A 20,736-nucleotide genomic window follows, 5' to 3' on the forward strand; every position below is an offset into this window, starting at 1 on the left:
TTGAAGAGCTTAGCTAGGACCAAACTTTCTGTAGTCATAGTCAAAATAACTAGCATGTATGTACTACTTTATTAATCATAATAACCATTGTTTACTAAGCTGTGGTAGGTACTTTATACTTATAACATTTGATTCTCAAAATAACTCAAGATACCATCCCTGTTTTACAGTTGAGGAAACTGAGGTTTAAAGAGTTTTAAAGTTATGTCCAAGTCCATACCAAGAAATACAGGGAACAGAAAGCATGGTAAAATAAGGTGAATGGCATTCATTCGTTGCACACAAGGTGGTTTTCATATGTGTTATCTTATAAAAGACCTGTATGTCAGGTGTCATCTTCATTTATTAGTTTGGGGCTCTGAGGCTCAGAGAAATGAGTTGCCCAAGATCAGGGCCAATAAATGCAGAGCCAGACCTGCAACAGGACATAGTCCTTGACTTTAAAGGTTTTGTTCTTCCCAGTGTGTTTCACCCCCTCTTAGTAGAGGTAAGGGATGGTGAATTCAATGGGTAGCTGTCTTTTTTTTTTTTTTTTTTTTTTTTTTGTGGTACGTGGGCCTCACTGTTGTGGCCTCTCCTGTTGCGGAGCACAGGCTTGGGACGCGCAGGCCCAGGGGCCATGGCTCACGGGCCCAGCCACTCCGCGGCATGGAGGATCTTCCCGGACCAGGGCACGAACCCACGTCCCCTGCATCGGCAGGCGGACCCTCAACCACTGCGCCACCAGGGAAGCCCTGGGTAGCTGTCTTATATTCAAAAGGTGCCACTGTATCTCACCATCGTAGCTTCTCCCTGTCCTGTGCATCTTGGACTAGGAATAGAGGTGGCAGTGGACACTGGGGAAGTAAAATGTTAGTGCTATTCCTGTGTCTTGTTACATCCACACACATAGTATCTAGTACTGACACACATCGTTGGCTTGTGAGGGAAGAGATGAATGGATGACTGGAGCATTGGATAGTCGGGTGAGGGGCAGAAGAGGCAGGATGAACTGAGAAAAAGATGGTATGGGAGAGGTTCCAGTGTAACCTGGAAGCTTCCCAGGTTTGTCCCGGACAGAGAAAGATAAAGTCCGCGAGAGTGAGTGTGCTGGGAATGGAGATAAGAATCATGAGACCACTGTCTTGGTCTATCTCATGAGCTCATTTAGTGTTTGGAGAGCAGGTACCCAATCTGAAAGATAATCCCTGACCTGGTACGTATTAAAGGTATGATGACATTTCAGAAGGTTTAATAATTTTTAGAAGTGAGTTACTTTTGTCTCATGGACTTACTTGTTTTCTTCCTGTTTCCTGCCCTCCCTCCCTCCCTCCCTTCCTTTCTTTCAAGAAGTTTTATTAAATACATACACAGTTTCATGTGCATGTATGTATCCCATCTAGAAATTCCCCAAAGGATGCCTGAATACCATAGGAGGAGTAAGTCACTACAGAAATCCTTCTTAAGGAAGAGAAACATTTTCCTAAAGGTGACATAACCTACTAAGGTTTCGTTGACTCACAAAGAAGACAGATAACCTCACCTGGAGCAGTTTCAATTTCAGACTCTGCCAGGAGGCCTACCTTTGTCAGCCTGGGAGAGGAGGCCCATTACAAGCCTGTTGCCAAACCACATAGCTACGTATTTGAAACTGACTTTTTCCCTTTATTTTGAGTTAGTTCAAATTCTTAGGCAAGATGCATTTCTGCATTAATTCCTGTCAGTGGCAAGGAGGCACTATTCTAATTTATCACCCCATGTTCAAGAGATTCCTGCCTACCACTCTGGTTTTGGGGAAGGACCAATGGTTGTTTATTCAGATATATTAATTAAGGCAGAATGTGATAAGTCCAATAGGGGAGCTCAGGACAAATTACTGTCAAAGTTCAAGGTGAAGAGATCAGTTCATGTTGAGGGCATCATGAAAGGGATGTCATTTCAATAGCCTGGGGTGAACTGGTGGGGTTTTAATAGACTGTCCTTCCAAGCAAATGGGCAGAGTCAGGCATACATAGAGTGTATCAAGGTGATGGACGATAGCCCGGGCTTGTGTGCTGTTGATTCATGGGGCATGGAAACGTAGAAAGGGGCCAGATGTTAACTTGGCCTGGAGAGTTGGTTTTGTCTGCCTCACGTTCTCTTGCCCTTCACTGAACAGCACACACATTCTTTAGCGGGCGGCCCCTCCACTGCTCTGGCCATGGGTCCAAATGATGCTGCCACCTTCTCATATGACCTTACCTTCCTGGATGCAGTGGGGTGGGCGTCCCACCCAGGTAGCCCGATCGCAACACTCCTCCTGCCTGGACACAGCTGTTGTCCCCGGGTGGGCACATGATCTCAACTTGGTAAATCAGTGTGTTTCCTTGGTATTCTTCAAACTGGAATTTGGAAGGTGATGTCTTCCTTCTCGGGTAGCAGCGCTGGAAGGGTGGGAATGGAAACCGTTAGCTGGGAGAAAGCCGTCTGTAGTAGGAGGAAATACTGCGCACGTGTAAAGAGAAGCAGTCTTGTGGTAGGGTCCTCGTTCTAGTCCTTGGGGGCCTGTTGCTGCCAAGACGCCCCCCTCTCAAGGCTTGGATATCAAATTCCTTCCATTTTGGAGTTGCCCTCACATGGCTTCAGTAAATCTTTCCCCTCCCCCTTTTACTTTTTGTTTAGCAAGTCCAGGTGACTATTTCTCCCTCTTCCAACTAGAAATCTCTAACTTGCCCTTAAAGATGCAGCTTGAAGATCCTTTTTCTGGAAGCCTCCCGTGAAATCCCTTGAGTTCATCGTTCTCTCCTTTGTGCCACTCTGGCTCATGTATATTTTTATAACAGCCCTCACATTACTGTATCACAACTATTATTTAGTGTCCCTCACCCCTAAGACACTGAATTCCTTGAAGGTGGAGCCTAGCTGACCTGTTTTCACATCTCCAATAGCTGGATCACAGAAAGCAGGCAGTAAATAGTGAAAGTTTTACTACACTACATTCAGATGCTTTTCATTTTGCCTTTATTTCTTTATTTTGCCTTTATTTCTCTATTTTATCTATAATAGATCTGATCTTTCTTATGAAGTCCTACCCTCTAGACAGTGGGGACAGGAAAGGGTATATTTTAGTCTAACATAGAAAACCTGGTCCGATGCAATAATGAAAATAGTCATTTTTGGTAACTGCTCAGTCTTTTTAAGGAAAATATCTACTCAGATTTCTTCCTCCTCCTCTTCCTCCTTTCTTGCCAGGCTGGCATTGAATGTGATTTCCTGGTGAGGGTGGGGGGTAAGTTAGTGGTAGTGTGGAGGAGGCCCCAGGGTCCTCCTGGTCTCTGCTGCAGATCTGCTGACCTGAGCTCTTCCCTGAGGCACCATTGTTTTATTGAGTGTTCTGGCATCTGTGACCACAGTCCTGCAGCTGGATCCTCTCCCCGGTGTTGGTCGGGACCCAGGACTCTCCTTCACTGAGTTGGCCTCACCTTGGCTCTTACACTACAGAGACCTTGGAATCTCTGCCTCTGGCTGACACGCTTCCCTAAGAACGTCTGGTACGGGGCCCTTTCCTCTGCACCATGGTGGGCCTGTGGTTGGCCATGAGGACTCATCTCAGTCACTTCCTGTTCTTCTCAGAGGCCTGTGTGATATTGAGGATCCATTCTCACCTCTCAGGCAACTGGGAACAGCCCAGGAATGCTGGCCCTGGCCCTGCTGCTTGCCCTTGCTCTCTCACCGAGGGTGCCTGGTGGTGGTTGTCCTTGTGATGGGGTGGGGCAGCCTGCAAGGTGACCTCCTTCAGAGTCCCGAATGGAAGGGAGAAAAGCCAGGCCACCCCCAGAGTAGCCCCCGACCTATCTCACACTGTTCCCTGCGGGCAGAGAAACCACGGGTCTTGTGCCTTTGGTCTCCGTTGCCCCTGCCAATGGAAAGCCCTGGTTAGGAGTTGTAACAAATCTCCTATCCAGCTCTCATTCATGCTAACCTGCCCAAAGTTGCTCAGGCTAATGAAACAGTATTCAGGAACCAACCAGAAGTCGGCGAGGAGAAAGGCAGAACAATTTGCAGCTGTGCCAGGCAGTGCTTGCCACTATTCACGTGTTCACTAATTCAAAATATTCTTTCACCCAAAATAAGTGAAAGGTATTTGAAAGCTGCTAACAGAGTAGATTTTGAAAGTTCTCATCACAAGAAAAAAAAATTGTAACTCTATGTGGTGATGGATGTTAACCAGACTTACTGTGATCATTTTGCAGCATATACAAGTATTGAATCATTACGTCGTACATCTGAAACTAATGTTATGTGTCAATTATACCTCAAAAAAAAAAAAAGAAAAAGAAAGAATTTACATTTCAGTGGAGAAGTCTCTATTTTGCTGGTGGAGTTCCTTGTCTGCAGTAGAACTCAGTTACTTTGGGGGATATTAAGGGGGGCAAAACACATGGCTCTAGGGCTAGGTGCAGGAGAATCGGAGCTCCTGGTGACTTTTGAAGTGGGCACAATCATATTAATGTGCCTGTGTCTTTCCGTAAGGTTATGCAGGATTCGAATTACTCATAGGGTTTCTTGTGATGATAGCATACAGAAGCACTGCCTCATCACTTTGCCCATATATTTTGTCTACAGTCACCTGAAGTGGTCTTGTCCACGTTCTGCCACTTTCTCTGAAGTCTTTCACTTCTGTCCTGGTGTTTGTATAACGTGTTAGTTTCTTTCCCCTCAGCTTGCCCGTTTTTCCTTTCTGTAGACGAATTGGCTGCAGGCTTTGGAGAACTGCATCAAGAAGGAAAGGAATTGCTGATTAAATCGAATCACACCAAAGTCTACATACACACCACACATGACTGAACATCTCCTTGATAGCTTGGGGGTAGCAAGGGCAGAAGAAAGTTTACATATTTGAGTCCTCCTTTCTCAAACATAAACATATGTCCTCTTGAAGGCTACTTCGTGCTACTATAATTAGGAATGAGGACCTGGAAAGGGTTGGGAGAAAATTGTAGCTGTTCTCTGAGCCTGTATTTTCTTTCCCTCTCTTCCTTCTCTTTGCCCACCTCCCTCGGTGCCTCCAGTGTATTATGAGGGAAAAGGCTTGTTTTCTTCTTCAATATTTTTGATAATTAGGTCTCTCAAAACAGCAGAAAGGACTTCTTTTAGGATCTGATTTTAGACTGCCAAGTTGTAACTTCTTGTTTCGAAGGAGTTTTAAACTGCGGATCTGAGGAAGAGAACTGGAGAAACAGTGCTCACACCCAGCACTTCTGGAGTCCGTTCACTTGGTCCTCAGCTGTTACTGTTGTGAACAGGACTGGCTGAGAGGCCTGATCTCATCCCACGGCTTACTTTCCTCTTTTTACAGGATCCTAGGAGGGTGAGTTGAGTTCTGAGCGTGAATTGGACATTTGGATCCATGTTTGAGCCACTGTAGTTTGGTAGACAAAGGTTCCCTGGGTTCTCCCAGACACATCTTGGTGTGAGCTAAAGTCTTCTGAGTAACATTAGCTTACACATGACCCACAGGAAATTCCTGAGCTGAGGCTAATCTTGGAATTTGGATGAATCCCCGTTGTAAAGTCCAGCTTAGAAGAGTAAGGCCAAGAGATGTTCCAGGCCAAGATTGATATCAGGAAAATCCTAGGGGAATTGTACAGGAAGAATAGGCAAGAAGAGAAATGACAGTGTACCCTGACAATGTTCATTTTCTCTTGTGAGGGCAGGTTTGTTCTTTCCTCTAGAGCACACTCGGACCATGGGGAGAAGGGACTATCTGTACATTTCAGAATTTGGCAAAGTGCTATTTGAATTTGGGAAATTGGGAGGTAGTGAGCTGCAATGAGAAAGGATGTCTCTGTCAGCGCTGTGTTGCGTTCTGCTTCTATCAGTTAATAACGTCTGAGCGTGATCACCCTCCTTGGACCAGAACTTTCTTATCTACAAAATGAACATAATAATACCTCCTGTGGTTTTGGAGAGTAAGGTTAGCAGATGAGCAAAAACAATACTAGGTACTCTTGGGTAACACATTTCCAGCTAATATGTTTACATGTGTATTATCTGATAACGGTTATTTACTGATAACCTGTTTTGCATGAGCCCCTACAGCCGTTCTTTGACAATAGGAGGCAAGTTTTTAAACCATGACTTGTTTTTTTCCCCTTATTTTAGTTGTTAAAATGGTTATTAGAAATGTAGAAATTACAGACAGTAAAGTGTTGAAAGTAAGAACCACCTGTGCTCCGTCGCCTAGAGACAGCAGATAACATCTTAGTGTATCTTCCCAGTTTTTTCCTGGTTGTCTTGCATATTGTTGTGTGGGTAACCCAGATGACGTCGTGTATTTTCTGTTGCAGTCATATTCTGGCAGTAGATCTCCAGGGGCAGATAGCACAGGTCCAGGAAGTGAACGAATACACCGAGGCACAAGTCACACTGTAACCGATTAATGAAACCTCCTAATGGGAAAATACCAGGCATTGCTCAAATACCATTTTCTTTGGCTCAAAATAGGATACTCAGTAACTCCCATTATTAAATAAAGTACTTTGAACTACCTAGCAGAGTACCTGCCTATCTAGAGCTGCCGTTTACTAGTAATGTGACCTTGGGAAGTTAATAAAATAGCACCAGAGTTTCCTAATCTGCAAAATGGAAATAACAAATAGTACAGCTTTTATTGGGTTGTTTTGGGAATCAAACGAGTTAATATATAAAAATCATACAGTGCCTGGCTCATAGGAAGTGCTATATTTGTGATAGCTATAATAGTAATATTAACCGGTATAAGTACCCAATATGGTACAGGTGTCCAATAGATGCTTACTCTTCAAGTACCTAATAGTTTGCTTCTACTCTTTCCCTTTTTTTTTCCTGATCATCTTCTTCCAGTACCTTTTTTTTTTTCTTTTTTTTTTTTTTATTTATTTTTTTAACATCTTTATTGGAGTATAATTGCTTTACAATGGTATGTTAGTTTCAGCTTCACAACAAAATGAATCAGTTATATATATACATATGTTCCCATATCTCTTCCCGCTTGCGTCTCCCTCCCTCCCACCCTCCCTATCCCACCCCTCCAGGCGGTCACAAAGCACCGAGCTGATCTCCCTGTGCTATGCGGCTGCTTCCCACTAGCTATCTACCTTACGTTTGGTAGTCGACAACCTAAGTGTCCATCATCGGATGAATGGATAAAGAAGATGTGGCACATATATACAATGGAATATTACTCAGCCATAAAAAGAGACGAAATTGAGCTATTTGTAATGAGGTGGATAGACCTAGAGTCTGTCATACAGAGTGAAGTAAGTCAGAAAGAGAGAGACAAATACCGTATGCTAACACATATATATGGAATCTAAGAAAAAAAAATGTCATGAAAAACCTAGGGGTGAAACAGGAATAAAGACACAGACTTACTAGAGAATGGACTTGAGGCTATGGGGAGGGGGAAGGGTAAACGGTGACAAAGCGATAAAGAGGCATGGACATATATACATTCTTCCAGTACCTTTACTTTGCAAATCGGCCTGATCATCCCATTATTCCTTTAAAAGTAACCTACCTGCTATTTTATAAAGAGATTAAGAAGTAATATTCCTGGGCTACTGCTACAGAGGGTGTGTCGGATGGTGTCACACAGGAAGTGCTTAGCATCTGTGTGGTGGTTTGCCCGATGGGAGATTCTGTTTTCAGCTCAGACACCAACCAGGAACGTTACTTGTTCTAACGGCAGGGGCAAAATGAAACTCTCATCACTGAAATGTGGTAGACAACACAGTACAAAACACAGAGGTAACAGGCAAGAAGAGCCCAGAGAAGGACAGCCTCGTGATTGGAGTCTTGGCAGGGGACCTCCTGGGGGATCGTCCATAATGACTGTAATTTGAGGATGTCAGAGATGGAGGCTGAGGGCCAGGTAGCATAGTGACTGGTAGTCAGTAGACACTCAGTAAATGTTGAAAAATAGAATGAATGAGTAAATGGGCGAATGAATGAGAGAAATAAGAAAGTGACACTCCCATCACAGCCTGAAGTAGCACAAGAACAGCTGGGCAACAAGAAAACCTTCAGAATTGGAAGAAAGTTTACTAGACCAGAAGAGGATAGTTTCTTAGTTTTACCTGGTACAAAGTTTGTGTTCTTAATGAGAAAGTATTCACTCCTTTGGAGAATATTTATTGAGTATCTACTATGTACCTGACCTGGTTCTAGGCACTGGGGGAGTGAACAAAGCCTTCAAAGTCGTTCTTCTCCTGGAGGTTACATTCTAGTAGAAGGAATCAGACAATACACAATAAATGCATAATATGCTAGGTGATGTTATATGGTGTAGGAGAAAATAAGACAGGGCTTAGGGGGTTGCTATTTGATAGATATATATAATGGTCAGGGAGAGCCTCTTTGATAACATTTGAGTAGAGAGCTGAAGAAAGTAAGGGAGGGAGCAAGGCATCTGAGGATCCAGGAGAAAAGCAGTCCCGGTAGAACAGCAGGTGTAAATGGCCTGAGGCACAGAACAACAAGGCCAACCTGGAAAGAGGAAAATAGGCAGCAGACTTCAGAGAGGTTGGTTGAGGGTGGAGGAGGGGCAGGTTATGTAATTGAGATATTTTGGTTATAATAAGAAATAATATTTGTAATAACCTGCTGTCTAAAAAAATAATAATAATAATATTTGGTCTTCATCCTTAGAATGTCCCAAGTGCTAAAAGTGATACAGGTGCTTTTGTTATGTTAATGAGGTGACTTTCGACCAAAAAGGATGGGGGCTGAAGATTGAGTTCAATCACCAATGGCTAAGATTTAATCAATCATGCCTATTTAATGGAGCCTCCGCAAAACCCCAAATGGACTGGGTTTGGGGAGCTTCCAGTTGGTGAACACGTGGAAGTGCTGTGGGACTGGCCTGCTAGGAGAGGGCATAGAAACTCATCGATCTTTCCCAGTACCTTGCCCTATATACTTCTTCCATCTGGCTGTTTCTGAGTTAGATCCTTTTAGAATAAACTGGTGATCTGGTAAATAAAATGTTTATTTGAGGTCTCTGAGTCAGTCTAGCAGATTAATCAAAGCCGGGGAAGAAGTCGTGGGAACCTCGGAGTTTCAGCCAGTTGATCAGAAGTACTGGTGACTGAAGTCTGAAGTCCAAGGAGGGGCTTGTGGTAACCTCCAATCTGCAGCCAGTCAGAAGCACAGGTAACAACCTGGACCTGCAACTGACATCTGAAGTTGGTGGGGGGCGGTGGGCAGCTTGTAGGATTGAACCCTTAACCCGTGGAATCTGATGCTGTCTCCGGGTAGGTAGTGTCAGAGTTGAGTTGAGCTGTAGGATGCTCCGCTGGTGTCCAAGGATTGCTTGAGTGTGTGGGAAACTGCCCCCAATATTGGAATGGGGGCCCAGGCAAGTTCAGTTAGGCTCTGTAGGTTGTGCTAAAGCTTGGCTTTGACCCAGGGTGAGGTGGGAAGCCACTGGAGAATTGTGCAGAGGATGGCATGATTTGATTTCCTCTGTGAAAGGAGTGCATTGTCTACGCTGTGGAGACTAGGACAGAGGAGCAGATGCAAGGTGACCGGTGAGGAGACAGTACCTTGTAATAGTCTTGGCAGGAAGGTGGTGGTGGTGTGCCCTGGGTGGTAGTGGAGGTGATGAGGAAAGGTCAGGTTCTGCATCTATTCAGTTGTGAGAGAGAACAGTCAGGGCAACTCCAAGAGTTGCTATTTATTGAGAGGAGCCAGTGTAGGAGGGAAAACGGACAGTTGTGTTCTACACCTGTTGTGCTTAACCTGGCTTCTGCACAGCTCAGTGGAGATACCAAGGAGACAGTTGTATTCATGGGAGAGGGCTGGGCTGGAGGTGAAAATTTGGGAGTCATCATTATATTATGGTACGTGATGCCACGTTTTCAGATGACCCGGGGAATGAGTGCAGAGAGAAAGAAAAGACGCTTGAGGATTAACCCTGGAGCACTGCAACTTGCCAAATCTAGAAGTCTAGGAAGACTGAGAAGGAAAGGCAGGAAGAGAGAGAGAGACAAAGGGGCAAAAGGGCGATCATCTGTATCGAAGGCTGCTGTAGGTCACACGAGGCATGAGGCCTGAGAACTGACTACCAGATTCTGTAACAGGAGGGGCAGTAGTGACCGTGATGGGCGTGGGTTCAGTGCAGTGCTGGGAATTGAACTCTAAAGTCAGCCTTACCTGTTTTTGTCGTGGTTAGTCATTCTAGGTTTAAAACAAAACTGAATGAATGAAAGAGAGAAAGGGACACACGTACACGCAAGAGAGATCTGAACCGAGAGGCCCTTTCCTGCCTTTCACAGCGAGAGCTTGGCACCCAGAGTGGACCAAACCAGGTCAGCAACAGGTTTGCAGAAGGCTGCCTTAGCCGCGTTTGTTTATGTCTGGGTGTGGGTCTCTTACATAACCAGGCAAGTAGGCCACGTTTTCCCTTAGCTTCTTGAGGGAGAGTTGGATTTCATTAGAAATCAGGTTGCAGAGGCCGTAGGCTGGTCGCTGCTATTAACTGTTTCCTGCCAGAGTTGGGATAGGTGTAAATGTCAGAGAACGGGGAGGCATCTGCCTTTCCCTCTCCTCCTTACTAGTACTAATTCTCCTTCCTTCTCTGGGTGAAATGTATTTACTTTCAGTTGTCTCTCTTGTGTCACCTAACTAGAGCATCTATTATAGCAAGGAAATGCTAATGAAAATTGCTCCTTCAGGGAGTCCCTGTAGAGTTCCATATATCACATTACAGAGCAGTGAGAATAATGGGAGGGGGGAGAGAGGGGGAATCCCCTCGGAGTTACTGTTTATCCTCTAAGCATTCTGCAGGGAGAACCTGGCCGGAGTCCACTTCATCATGTTAGAACATCGTAGTTTCTGAAATAGTCCCTTTGTTCTTGAGAAATGCTGTCTCTGATTGTCTGACTTTATGCTTTGTTCGTCCCACTCTTATCATCTCTCCCATTTCGTAAGGATCTCATCCTTACATCCTTGGAGGTAAATTTTATGGGCAGGTTGGCTTTGTCTTTTGGTGACTTTGTTCAGGATGGACTTTTCAAAGTTTCTTAACATTAGCTGAGTCTGAAATAAGAGTGAAAACGTTTTAAAAGCTCTTCGTGTAGTAAATGGAATGTTTTGTGCATTCCAGTTACCTTGGGTTAATTTTAAATGTGAAAAGTTATAACCAAAGTTGAAATCTTTTTTTTTTAAGAAGCAAAACTACATGAAAGTATCAAAACTATACAACCTCATTTACTTGTATAATAATAGCAAGAATTTACATAGTGCTCACTTTGTGTCAGATTAAAATCCTTCTTTGTGTCAGATTGTGTTCTAATCACTTAAAACGTTAAACAATGTAATCCACACAACAATTCTATGAGAGAGAAGTATTATCATTCCTATTTTATAGATCAGGTAATGGAGGTACAGAGAGGTTAGGTAACTTGCCCAAAGTCACCCAAGCTAATAGATGGTGGAACAGCGCTTTGAATCCAAGCATTCCAGGACCCTTGCTCTCAATTACTGCAATACATTGCTCTTCACTAATTTAAAATTGGCAGCTGGATGGGAGTTGAGTTTTAGTTACTTTTTTACCATGTCTGAAATATGGGTTCACCAAATATTAAAAATTCATACTATCAACAAAACTGTAAGATTAGATTTTGCTTAGCTTTTTGCTAAGACAAACTATTTACAAAACAGCATTCCTTTAAGACAAAGAGCTGATTTTTTTATTGCAAATTAATTCTATATGGTCGTTGACGAAACACCTGAAGGACTTTTTTTTTGGGCGGGGGGGCAATACTTTTTCACTTAATTTGCTACTAAATGGTTACATATGGAAGTAATGAAATCCTATATCTTGAAACTCTTGAAAAGATCAGTTTTATTTTTTTTAATGAAACCGTTGTGCTTTTTCTTTGCGCTGAAGCACAGTAGAGCATTAACCACTTTAATATACGTAGCTGATGTTTATCTGAAGGTACTTTTTAAGACTTACTTTCTTTCCACAATAAATCTTATTCTGCTGGTTTGAAGCCCGTTACTTGCAGTGACTAATGCTGAAGTTAATAAAGGAGTGGAAGTCTAGTAAGTCTGTGTCACCTTTTGGTTGCTGGTCTGTGTTCACTTTTAGATCCTATTATTTTTCGGTGCCTTTTGGCAAGTGGAAGCTATGGATGCTCCAGAGAGTTACACTGCACAAGATTTGGGGGCCAGTTTTATAAATAGTTACAATGAGTGACTCAGAAAATCTACATGGCAGGTTTGGGATGACAGATCTAGAGAGGAGGAAGATTTTCCCTTCTCACTACTATCTTAAGATTTTGTACAGTTGTGTCCTCCCCCAACAAGACTTACTGTCATTACCTAAGTAACAGGATGAGGACAGGGTCTAGGCAGGTTATCCAAAGTGTAGGGTGAATTCTTCTGGGCATTGTTGATCTTGGAGATGGTGTCCCAGCCTAACACTAGATGACATTGAGTCACATAGTAAGGCAGGTATTTCCTTTTCCATTTTCTTTTGACCTTCTGATTCAAGGAGGAGGTCAGTTGGCACCATCGCCTCTTTAACACCTCTCAAATCCTTCAGACTCTTCCTTTATGACAGAGAAAAGGCCCTGTAGACTTTCAGCTTTGAGAGGAAACTGTGTTTAGTCAGAATGTAGTTTATTGTTTTGTGTTCCCTTGTTTTAGTATGTATAATTCCCTTCTGCTTTTGACAGGAAATACTGGTGTTTACAGTGAGAATAAGGTATTTCTATGAAAATTAATTTTTTTTCAAAGGAAAATGGTGAGTCAATCTAAAAACTACTAGAGAATATAATATAGAGGTGATCTATAGATATGGCAAAACTGAATTTGGTAGAAGAATAACAAAATCTTGGGAAATACTGGTCTAATATCTGCTATGGTTAATTTTATAGAGATCTACAGTCTCTTCTTTGAAACTCTTGGGACCATATTTGTTTTGGAATTCAGAATTTTCAGATCTTATTGGCATAGTGCTTATATATGATATGACTTGCATAGTATACACTAGGGCAGTGCCGTCATCTAGCATGGTAGTATTTCTGCAACAAAATGTATGAATGTTCATACCAAGTGGGGTAAATAGGGATTCTCCAGGGCCCCATGTGAGTTCAGGTCAGGCCAACAAATATATTTTTGAACCAAACTTAAGAAAAAAGTTTTGATTTTCAGAGATATCTAGATTTCAAAATCACAGATAAGAGATTATAGATCTGTCTTTGTAAAAAAATTCCATCATTTTCTAAAACACTGATCAAATTAATCATGCAGAAAACAAATTAGACCCCAACTTGGTCCAAGTAACTCTACCATCTTTAAGTTTATTTAACTGCTTGTGTATGATCTCCTTATAGATTCTGATCTGCTATATCGGGCTAGGTAGATTTGTTTGTGGAAGAAAAAGTTGAATCCGAGTGACTTTTACCTGTGTATGTGAAAAAGGAAGTAGTTCGTCGTCCTGCTCATCCTGGAGATATAAGGGTCAGTGCTGAACACAGAACTTGCTCTCTTGGTAATTAAGAACTTGGATATTGGGTAACTGGCCAATACATTCACTGGTGCCAGAAAATTTGGAGTAATATTTCATCTAATTCTATGTTCTTTTTTTTTTTTGCTGTACGCGGGCCTCTCGCTGTTGTGGCCTCTCCCGTTGCGGAGCATAGGCTCCGGACGTGCAGGCTCAACGGCCACAGCTCACGGGCCCAGCCGCTCCGCGGCATGTGGGATCTTCCCGGAATGGGGCACGAACCCGTGTCCCCTGCATTGGCAGGCGGACTCTCAACCACTGCGCCACCAGGGAAGCCCTAGTTCTATGTTCTTAAAATCCATCAAATGTTTGCAATTGTTTTGTTGAGTATATTGTTAGTTCTTAAGATGGTCTAGTTCTCAATGAAGTCTTAATTTAGCCATGATCAAAATGGTTAAAAAGGGGCACAACCAACCTCCCAAGCCAGCTGTTTTATAGTCTGTGAACTTAAGATGTTGTAGAGCAGTTAAGCTGGATTAATTACAGTTCAGAGGGCAATGTTGAGTTACTTATGATTGTTTTTCAAACATGCTGGAAAATGATAAATGAGCAAGTATTTTCTTCAGAACACATTGGGCTTGTCAGATTCTTGATTTATACCTTTTAGAACATGCTTTTATTTTTTGTAGTTAGAATGAAAATATATAGTAATTGATCATAAAAATTATACTTATGAAGTATTTATGGGCTATGTATGTTATATTGCTAACTATTTAAATAAATTGATAAAACGAGACACTATAAACAATGTTTTCCTTTTACATTGTATATTTCCTCAAGAAGCTTAATTAAATCTCACTTGACTGTTCTGTGGAGAAGAGGTATACTTAGATGTAGAATCTGAGGCCTGGGCCATTTGGCTCATACATATTTGTATGTAAATTTTATAATGTCATCTAGGACTTTCCAGGAAAGAATAGAGTTTTTTACTCCTGTTACACTAGCGCAACAGTTATTAATGTTTTTCCATTTCTTGACTCATTCCCACAGGCTTACCTGGATTTTAAGCCATGACATAAATAAGACAGGTGGTAGGATTAGTGCCATTTCTGATGGAATAGACGTAACACTATCCCTTTTGTACCTACTCAAGAAAACATACTGGAATGTCAGTGAGGGTGACGTTTGCTATGGATATAACTTTCAGTCTACCCTAGTAAAGTCATTTACAGATATTAAGAATCTCTTATTAGTATAATATATTATGATTAGTATTAATAACCTTATACCTCACACTGAAAACAGTAAAATCACCATTAATAATAACAAAACATAAAATATAATAGTGACTATTTATTGAGCAGTTGCTGAGTGCTAGGCATGTGTTAAGTGCTTTGCATATCTGAACTCATTTAATCCTTATAACTGCACTATGAAGAAAGCATAATAATTATCTGCTTTTACGGATGAGAAAACTCTGTAAAGGTATTTGGAGATCAAGTAAGTTAGCCCGAGTCACAAGAAATGAGGCATTCTGGCTCGACTGTGTTTTATTACCTTCAACTTTATGTTCCCCACAAATACAGTAGCATCTCAACTCTCTGGGACTCAACTTTGAGCAACTTCATCTGTTTGGAACAAACCTGAGAACGTGGGAAGCAAGCAAAAACATTTCTGTAGTTGAAATAGGAGCAAAACTCTTTCTGAATGAGATTATGCATATTCAGCAGGCAGTGAACTGCTGGACTGTGTCCTATCTTGGGTCCTTGAGTAAAGGGTCTGGAGTCTGAACACTTCAATGGAGTCCGAGGCTCACAGTATGATCACTAATGCTTCCACATTATTAAGTGAAACGAGTTTTAGTTTAGTGTTAGGAATTGAAGGCTAAAAACCTAATTGATTTTTATGTGCATCTCTCATGATTGGAAAAATACTGCTTGAAATGGGCACATATTCGTTTATCTAGAGCTATTCATTTGCAGTGTTGATCTTAATATGTGAAGACAGCAAAATGCCATCTTGATTTTTTTCTTGTGGTTTGATTAAGAAGGTAAAGCTTAACTGTAAAATAAATTCCTACTACTTTATTTGTCCTGTTTTCATTTTTCCTCTAGATCATTCCTTTGATGTCCTCAAAAAATCCAAGCATCCCCCAACGTTCCTTGCTGCTGACCGGCTTTCTGACATGCTGAATGGCGGTGATGAAGTCTATGCTAACTGCATGGTGATAGATCAGGTAAGGTGTGAGTGATGTTACTAGGGGGATCTGCCCTCTTTTCAAAACCTGAGCATGTGAGAAATACATTCCGCATCGCTGTGTTCCTCTGAAAATTTCCGCCTAAGCGCAGCCCAGGTGATGTTGCTGTGAAATCTCGCCATATGGGCATTTAATGTAGGTCCTTCCTTCAGAACACAGCACACCGTAGCTCCCACCGAGAAGCACCGTGGGAGGAGTCTTAGGACACCGTTCAAGGAGACGAGTGTGAGGGCTCATCCATGAGGCCAAAACTGGAAATGACATTTGGGAGACCAATTTCTTCTCCGACCTGATGAAGCAGTATTCATATTCAAATCCAGCAAACACTGAGAGCCAGAGCTTGATGTCAGCCCCACGTGAAGCTGTCACACAAATTACTTGCTTAATCCTCACAACACACCTGTTAACATGTACTTAAGTTATAGAGCCTTAATATTAAAACAGAATGGTGTCATGTTGTAGGGAACCTGGAACCCTTTAGAGTTCTCCACCCATTCCCTGATAGAGATTTATGAGTTAAAACTCATACAGGCGGATGGTTTGAATGGCATCTACATATGGATTTATTCTTTGGTCTTTTCTCTAGCTCAGTGATCCTCAAATTTTAATATTTATAAAAATTAAAGTTTAGTTATAGATCTGAAAATTTCTGCACGCCCTAATTTATGAGAGACTTAAGGGAGTTTCAAGAGTAATTCTGACAGCACACAATTTCTGCTTTACCCCCTGGCTTTAAAACCTAATCCCTACATAAGAAACACTATATAGATGTTCATTGAGCAATAATCTGTTTTACCCTTTGTTGTTGTTATTGTTAGTGTGCATATATTGAGCCCTATTACTTACTGATGTTTTCTCTGATATAAACTTTTTTCCTGTCTAGTAGGTCTCAAGTTCAGCCCATTGGTTGAATGTCTTTGCTTTTTCCTTTGGGTTATGAAACATTGTTACATTAAATGCCTAGTATAAATGGCATAGATCGGAATGATATTCAAAACGACAGAAGAACCAATAAATCAGAATGGACATCAGCTGTAAATAACTGGTATAGTTTTTTTTGGTGTAAAGCAGCTGAATGTCAGCCCTAGTTATAGAAATCTAGGAGAGACACAGAGTTTAGGACAAAGTGGGAGTTCTGGGGACAGTCTTTGAAGATACAAGGTAATTGGACTTACTCTGCTCTAGCCACATTCTGATTTTAATGGTTTTATTCTGTTGCCATATTTTCTCAGCATTTAAATGAAATACATTTGAGTCCATATATATATATATTTTTTTTTTTTTTTTTTTCGTTCTGAACCTCAGTGAATACTACAGCACTTCCATCTACGTCAAGTAGTTAAAATTATACTTGACTGGACATTATGTGGAGGCAAACTGTGTCTTTATATGTTCTAAAATACATTAAAAATGCAAAACTTCCCAAACCAAAGATGAAGTTAGGATACAATTTCTGTTTGGAAATACTTTGAGTGAGAGAAATATTGCTTTAATAATGTGAATCATACATTTAAAGAGAGTACGAACAGCCTGATTGATAAACTGAAATGAGGAAGAGGATTGCTGAATTTGGGCCATGAAAACAAAACTCAAAATCTGGATACAAATCACAAAGTTCACTATATCGGTGTAGTATAGTTACATCATTTCTTTTACTGTTCCTGTGTCCATTTGAATAGCAAGGACAAAATGACGAGTCCAAAATCTGCATATCAAAAATAATTTCTAGCAATATCTGGAAAGAATTTTATCTAATTTTCTTCATCTCCTTCAACCTGGCACAGAAGCCTGAAAAGATTGCTAGCTTGTTTATGATGTTTCCTGTAAATTTTCAAGGTTATCAGCCTATCTAATGAGGAAACTCACATGACAAAAACTACTTTGAAAATTACTCTGTCAGGTAAACTACTTTGAAAAAACATTAATTTGGACATCATTTCAAGCCTACATAATTCAGCACAAAGAATCTCTGTATACTCTTTATCAAAAAAACTCCAAATTTTACCATATTTTACTCTATTATTCTAAGTATGTGTTGTGTGTATGTACATGCAAATGCTTATGATATGTATATAAATAGTAAACATTTGGGAGTAAATTGAAAATATGGTGCCCCGTTACCCCTCAGTCTTTCATGGTGTATTTTCCTAAAAGCATGGATATTCTCTTACTTAAGCACATATGGTTACCAAAATCAGGAAATCATCATTGACACCGTACTATTAGCTGTCTACAGACCTTATTCAATTTTAGTCAATTGTCCCAATAATGTTCCTTGTAGCAAAAGAAAATTCAATAACATATCTTGCATTTAGTTGTTGTGTCTCTTTAAGTCTCCTTTAAGCTGGGACAGTTCCTTAGTCTTTGTCTTTTATGACATTGATAATTTTGAAGAATACAGACCAGGTTGTTGTTTGTTTTCTTATTTTGTTTTTTGCTATACTGTCCTTTAATTTTGGTTTGACTTATATTTCCTTATGATTAGATTCAGGTTATGTGTGATAGGCAGGAATATTACAGAGGTGATGTCATGTTCTTCTCAGTGCATTGTATCAGGAGGCACATGACAATAATTTGTCCCATTACTGGTGATATCTTTGATCTACCAAGTTTCTTTTCAGTAAAATTACTATTTTTTTTAAAAAATTATTGTGTATCTTGTGAGGAGTTAGTTTGAGTCTTTGTACATATCCAGTTACTGATTTGACTCTCACTCACTAGCATTCCTTGATTGTTTTTGCCTTAGTAAATTATTATTATGATGGTAGTTGATTTAGGGCCCTGCATTTCCCCCTTTGCTTCTTTTCCCCTTCAGTGTCTTATTTCTAAATGGTGTTACTCTCTTCGTTTTTACTGTCTTCTCCCCCAGAAGTGATGCCTTTTGATGACCACCACCTCAGATCACCAGTACTTTTAAGCCCCTTCCGTAGAGCAAGCGCTTTGATCAACCGGGACTTTTTTTTTTCACACGGTCCAGAGGAAGCTGTACTTTCTCTTCCTGGTGATGATTTTAGATCAGTCTTAGGCCCTGCACTAGCTCCCTGCTCTCCCTACCAGGCAGATTTTTCCAGACTGCCCTTACTCTATGCAAAGGCTTATGGCAAGTATATGACAGGTTTCTTGCTGAGATTTGATGTTTATTATTTACAGGTAATTTAAAGTTTGGGGCATTGTCTGTCTTCTAGTTATGCTAAATCCATATGTCTTATGTAGCTTTATTTGGTTTTCTTTTTGTTTGGGAGACTCAGATTTATGTGACCACCACTAACTTAGTTACCCAGATTCCTATAAACTATTTTATAAGCTAAAATGCCTACTCTTTAGTTTTTCTCTCAGGTATTTAAAACATTTCCCCTCTTTTGAGTCAGTGGTTCATAAAATGCTAAAAGCATAGTCAGTTTCTGGTTTTGTAATAAAGTTTATAAAATGCTCAGTCTTCTTCCTTTTGTGAATTATGGGATAGCAACCATGTGAACAAAAATATATCATGTAAGAATTCTCTGCTTACATAAAGCAAAACAAGAACAAACAAAAAAGGATAAATAAGCTGGAAGGTTTTTAAATTATGAAAACTTTATTCTTTGCTCAGCAACTATTTTTCTTTCAACTACCAGGTTGGTGATTTGGATATTAACTATATTAACATAGAGGGAATCACTGAAAACACTTGCCTTGAATCCATGGGCTCTACTCCAGGGCCTCAGAACAGCAAGCCCATCCTTCCTACTGAAACCAGTGCTGGCACGTACCCCCCAAATGAGAACACAGAAGTCCCATCACACACCGAAACCCAGCCGTCTTTGATGTCACCATCTAGTTCATATGCTTCCAGTTTGAATCTTTCTTTTGGTCTTCATGGATTTGAAAAGGAACAAAGTCATCTAAAGAAAAGAAGGTAAGGTACTACATTCTAGAGGGAAAATGTAGAAAATCAAAGAACCTTGTAGCAGGACTTAGAAAATTCTATTTTCTTATTGTTATTGTCCCCACCATTTTTATTTCTACATCAAAATTTGCCCCCCTTTTAGGTTCTTATATTCCTCGACTTGAAAGTAAGATACATAAGAAAAGTGACAAAAATATAAAAGAGGAAAACCACGAGATACCATTTAATACTTACTAGATAAGCAGAAATTTTAAAAGTGTAACACCATATTTTGGTGAAAATGCATGCGATAGAAACTCCTGTGTACAGTTCATAGGAGTGAAAATTGTATAATAACTTTGGAAAACACTTTGGCATTTCCTTATAAAGTTGGATACGCATATATGTTATGACCCAGCAGTTTTACTTCTGTGTCCTAAGAGACATATGTAAGACTGTTTATTGCAGTAGGAAATAGCCCAAATGGTGGGGAATGAATAGATAAAGTACACTATAGTTACACAATGTAATACCTTACTATAGTGAATATGAATTAACTACGACTACATCTACATGCATAATCATATGCAACTTAGAAACATGAAGTGGAACAAAAAAGGAGCCACAAAATACTTCAGTTAGATTTCACTTTTATAAAATGCAGAAGCAAACAATCTGTTAATATAGGGCATGTATAATGTGCTTAAGCAATAAGGAAATCACAAATGAGAATGAAGAGGATAAAAATCCCCCAATTTAAGATAGTTGTAACATTGAGTAGGCAATGTAGAGAATGAGAAGGAATAAAACAATGGTGTGGCCAATGTTCCTTTCAAGTTGAGTGGGCTCATGGGTGTTTGTTTTATTTTTATGCTCTGTAACTTATAGTTACCTTACACTGTTTCTTGTATGTGTAAAAATGTCACTAAAACAATAGTTTTATTGTATAGGATATGACTGTACATATTTATATATGTGTGTGTGTGTGTGTGACCCTGTACCTTTGTATTCACGTCTTATCCATTCGTACTGTTGTCTGTTTTCTTTAGGGAATAGGCCCATTTTTACTGATTTCGTTTTATCCTTCTCTCTACTTTCCTTAGGAAATAGCTTGTTTTCTCCTCATGCCTTAGACCTCTGATTATATGTCTAGTT

At 40.5% G+C, this 20,736-nt stretch overlaps 1 protein-coding gene across 6 annotated transcripts in view; it reads left to right on the forward strand.

Annotated features, from left to right (window-relative positions):
* The window catches only part of ARHGEF28 (Rho guanine nucleotide exchange factor 28), a 278,789-nt gene that overhangs the window by 149,695 nt on the left and 108,358 nt on the right, over positions 1-20,736 (forward strand). For all 6 annotated transcript variants that reach the window (XM_019929841.2, XM_019929844.2, XM_073802206.1 and 3 more), the window contains 2 exons: positions 15,574-15,695; positions 19,331-19,611. In XM_019929841.2, coding sequence (XP_019785400.2) covers positions 15,574-15,695; positions 19,331-19,611 — 403 coding nt within the window. The remainder of the gene's footprint in view (positions 1-15,573; positions 15,696-19,330; positions 19,612-20,736) is intronic.

The sequence above is a fragment of the Tursiops truncatus genome, chromosome 3, assembly GCF_011762595.2.
Source record: "Tursiops truncatus isolate mTurTru1 chromosome 3, mTurTru1.mat.Y, whole genome shotgun sequence".
In the NCBI taxonomy this organism is placed as follows: domain Eukaryota; kingdom Metazoa; phylum Chordata; class Mammalia; order Artiodactyla; family Delphinidae; genus Tursiops; species Tursiops truncatus.